The 3601-nt window shown below is 45.6% G+C and overlaps 2 protein-coding genes across 2 annotated transcripts; both read right to left on the reverse strand.

The window, feature by feature from the left end:
* Positions 1-273: 273 nt before the first annotated feature.
* On the reverse strand, positions 274-1779 carry BGZ61DRAFT_470117 (uncharacterized protein). Its single transcript, XM_046248038.1, has 3 exons — positions 1360-1779; positions 892-1306; positions 274-842 (listed from the first exon to the last, which is right to left on the reverse strand). The coding sequence occupies exons 1-3, from the start codon at positions 1531-1533 to the stop codon at positions 514-516; spliced, it is 918 nt and encodes a 305-aa protein (XP_046092812.1). The 5' UTR covers positions 1534-1779; the 3' UTR covers positions 274-513.
* Positions 1780-2493: 714 nt separating this feature from the next.
* BGZ61DRAFT_501367 (short-chain dehydrogenase/reductase-like protein SDR) lies at positions 2494-3379 on the reverse strand (the record flags this gene model as incomplete). The annotated part of the gene is made up of 5 exons (XM_046251700.1): positions 2494-2663; positions 2694-2778; positions 2838-2857; positions 2984-3073; positions 3124-3379. 5 exons carry the CDS (start codon positions 3377-3379, stop codon positions 2494-2496), a joined length of 621 nt encoding a protein of 206 aa, XP_046092813.1.
* Between the last annotated feature and the right edge of the window lie 222 nt (positions 3380-3601).

Below are 3601 nucleotides of genomic sequence, written 5' to 3' on the forward strand. Positions count from 1 at the left end.
TGTTAAGTGGTTAGAAAGGATCTGGTTGATTCCTGTACATGGATAATATGGTTGCGAGATGGTGGATTAAGCGTCTGTTTTTCCCCCGTCTTTAAAATTTCGCGTTGTATTTATATACTATGGATCCAATGTTATTAGATACTTTTCGAAGATTGTTAATTGTTAATAAATTTTATATTACTAAAGCCACTTATCTTCTTTACAGCGTGGTTGTAATTTGGAATACGAAAGGCAGTTAATATTAGCAGAAATGGGATTTCTAATTATATGAGTCTTGTATATGTGAAATCTTTCTTATTTAATTAGGTAGCAGATGGCTAGTAGTGATGGTGCTGTGACTTCTGTTGATCTCTGCCCTTACTATTGTCTTCGGCTATAGACTAGCTTTTATAGACCCAATTATCAAGATTCCAAAGCCAATTTCAACACTTCATATATTTAATCTGTTATCAAGCAGCCAACAACACCCAAGCCGCAATCCAACCCATTCCATTCCCGGTTTCGCAGCAAAATTTAATCCCAGGACGCAGCATTCTTTTCAACAAACTCTGCCCAGGTAGTAGGCTTCGAGTCCAACAGCTTCAGGCTATCATCTAGGCTTTGTCCAAGGAAGTAGCCAGGCTCTTCGACAAACAGTTGATTCTCCAAGTATTCTTCAGCGATAGCTTCCGGCAACGACGCACGATATTGCTCAGGAGTAACCTTGATGAAAGACGCCTTTTTTCCAGTGATCTTAGAAAAAGTATCAACAATCTCTTCGGGGGTGTAATAGGCAGTAGCCTCCAGGACTTGCTTTTCCAGCAGTTTGTCCGCATGTTTGAGGACCCCTGTCACAAATAGGCCTATAAGTGGTAAGTTTCAGCCTTAAGAATGCAGTCTAGGATATCTCACCAGTGTCTTGAGCGGCGTCAAAGAGAGGAAACTTGGTTTTTTTGCCGTCGACGGGGTAAAAAAGTTGATATGATCCGTCGGCGGCCTTGGTGAGCATCTGGGTGTAGTTGCTCATGTAGTAACCTGGAAGCACAAAGGTGCTTGGGATTCCAGAGGCTCGGATATACCTCTCGATGTTGGCTTTGCTGTCAAAGTGAGGAACGTGGGTTAATCTCCCCTTAGATTCGTCCGTGACATGGGGGAGTGATGAAAAGATGAGGTATGACACGCCAACATCTTTAGCGACATCAGTCACGTTCTTGCCTTGGGCATATTCAATATCGCCGTTTGCAGTTTCCCAGTAATTAGTGACCAGAAAAACAGTGTGGGACCCCTTCAGAGCAGCGGTTAAAGAGTCGACAGAGTTCAAATCGGCCTATATTTGTCAAATTACAGCGACAATCAGGGTTCAGGAAGGGGAAATCGTACCGACATAACTTCAACACCTTGCTTGATAAGATCCTGAGCGGACTTCTTGGAGGTGTCGCGCGTAATACCACGAATCTTGTACTCCTTGGAGAGCTGAGAATCCTTGAGAATGTGCTTAATAACGGAACCTCCTTGGTTACCAGTGGCACCAAAAACCGTAATGAGCTTAGACATAGTTGATTGTAGAGAAAAAAGCTGCCGATATTCCCGTAATTTGCAATTGATTGATGGTAGAAGACTGTTTTAAATAAAGGCGCTGCTAAAGTCGGGATGACAGATTCTTATAGTTTGCATCGGACACTTAAACTTTGCTACAAATATGGCTTACCAGCCATTGCAGTTAGAATTTGTGAGCTAAAATACCTCAGCATTAGCTCGCGGCATCAGATCGGCATTCCGAGTTTCCAAGATGGGGTCATGTTGTACAGGGTTCAGACAAGGTTTAGCTAATAAATCAGGAGGCAAGAACGTCCCAGGAGATGGAGGTGACGGCAAGCGCTCGAGAGTCGGGCTTGGCATTGTCCGAGTATCCTGGTAGAATTGCCTTTGCCATGCCCCACCTTTTTACGTTGCCAAGTGCGGAGGAGTGCACTATCCAAGGACAGCCACTGTATGCATGTAGCTGCTGATCCGGAACTAAAAGGCGCTCGATAAGACAACTACGACAAAATTACGCACACCTCAGCATTAGCCTAGCCTTATTGGCTGTTCAGCAGGAAGAAAGCAGAGGCCGAGACAGCCGTGATGTAGCCATTACGCTAGCTTACGAATTCGGTCCCGCACACCCTCGGCACTTCGGGGAACGCCAAGACCGGCCTGCAGGAGTTACTAGCAACTGGGCGGGACACGGGCGTTCCCCGGCCCCACCTTACCATCTCGCGTTGGCCAGGGTGAAGAAAGAATTGCCCGACCCACTTGGATATAGATTTTCTAAAATATTATAGCTATTTTCTATAATTAAATAAATAATAGCATTTTAATCGATTTTGGTGGGGAAAGGTGGTCGACTAAGGGGGTGATCGGTTAGTGGGTGGTCTGACTTAGTTAACTAATAAGCATTTCTTTTTAAGGAACACCAAGCTATAATAAGAACGTAATGCCTGAAATACTGCATATTTTTGCCCTGCTCTTTTCTTAACCCAACTTCTTCTGAAACTTCAGGTTTTTAATGTCTTCAGGCCTAAGAAGGCTAACGCGGCTGGCTGAAATTTCGGGTCGGGCAAGAATCTGTCCATAATGCGGAGCTAATACAGACGACTCGATACTCCTACCGTCCTTCTCTTTCGCAACCTCGTCATGATCAACTCGAAATGCGAGCTACATCTCGTTAAAACGAATGTTGGTACCCGTAAGTTCTCGACAAGTAACGTTTGCCAGAGAGAACAAAGCTCCTTGCCCGATTGCAGTCACGCCTCCCCACTATAGAGAATCAGCACGATACAGCCCAAGACAAGTCAGGATCCCTTTTTGGCACTTACACCGCTGTCGCCCGCCGCACCTGTAACCAGGGTCCAAGTACTTTCGCATGTTTCTGTTGAAGCAAATATGGGATGGTCGCACTATAAGTGACTTCGGCAAGTCAGAATTTAATAATGCCTTGAGCAATGTAAAATGCTCCACTTACAGAAGTTTGCCTCCAAGTTGATATTCATGGTTCTCCGAAATGCTTGCGTGTCCAATTTTGTTATAGGTGATGTAAGATCGAAGGTTCCAACTGTCACTTTATTAGTCCAATTCCGCACCTCGAGCACCTGCTGCAAATACCTGAGGAATAAACGTGGTGGAAGGGAGGCAGCTCTCCTTTCAGGACACGGTCCACAACAGACTGGACACCATCGGGCGACGTGACATCCGCTTCGACAGCTGTTATTCCTTGGGAGGTCCCAACGTGCTTGAAAAGCTTGCTGGTACTGGCTTGATTTCGCACCACCGCAAGGACGTTGCGCCCGGTATTAAGGGCAGCCTTGACGGCGGACACGCCGATGTTTCCGCTGGCCCCGACAACAAGAATGGTTTCCATGGTTAGATGTAGTCGCCTATCCGTGTGTGGTCTTTGGGTGAATCAAGTTCGAACTGGTTAGGACCGTATGTAATTGAAACGTATGTAAGTAGAGCGTGGGCAATGGGCCGCTTCAAATACTCACAGGTCAGTCTTGGAGTCAGCTTGACATAGCTCAGGACCCCACTTAGTGTCAGATATTGGAGTGAATTAACTGTCACATTCAAATAAGAGGAGCCTTCT

Source organism: Ilyonectria robusta (genome assembly GCF_021365365.1).
Source record: "Ilyonectria robusta strain PMI_751 chromosome Unknown BGZ61scaffold_195, whole genome shotgun sequence".
NCBI lineage: Eukaryota > Fungi > Ascomycota > Sordariomycetes > Hypocreales > Nectriaceae > Ilyonectria > Ilyonectria robusta.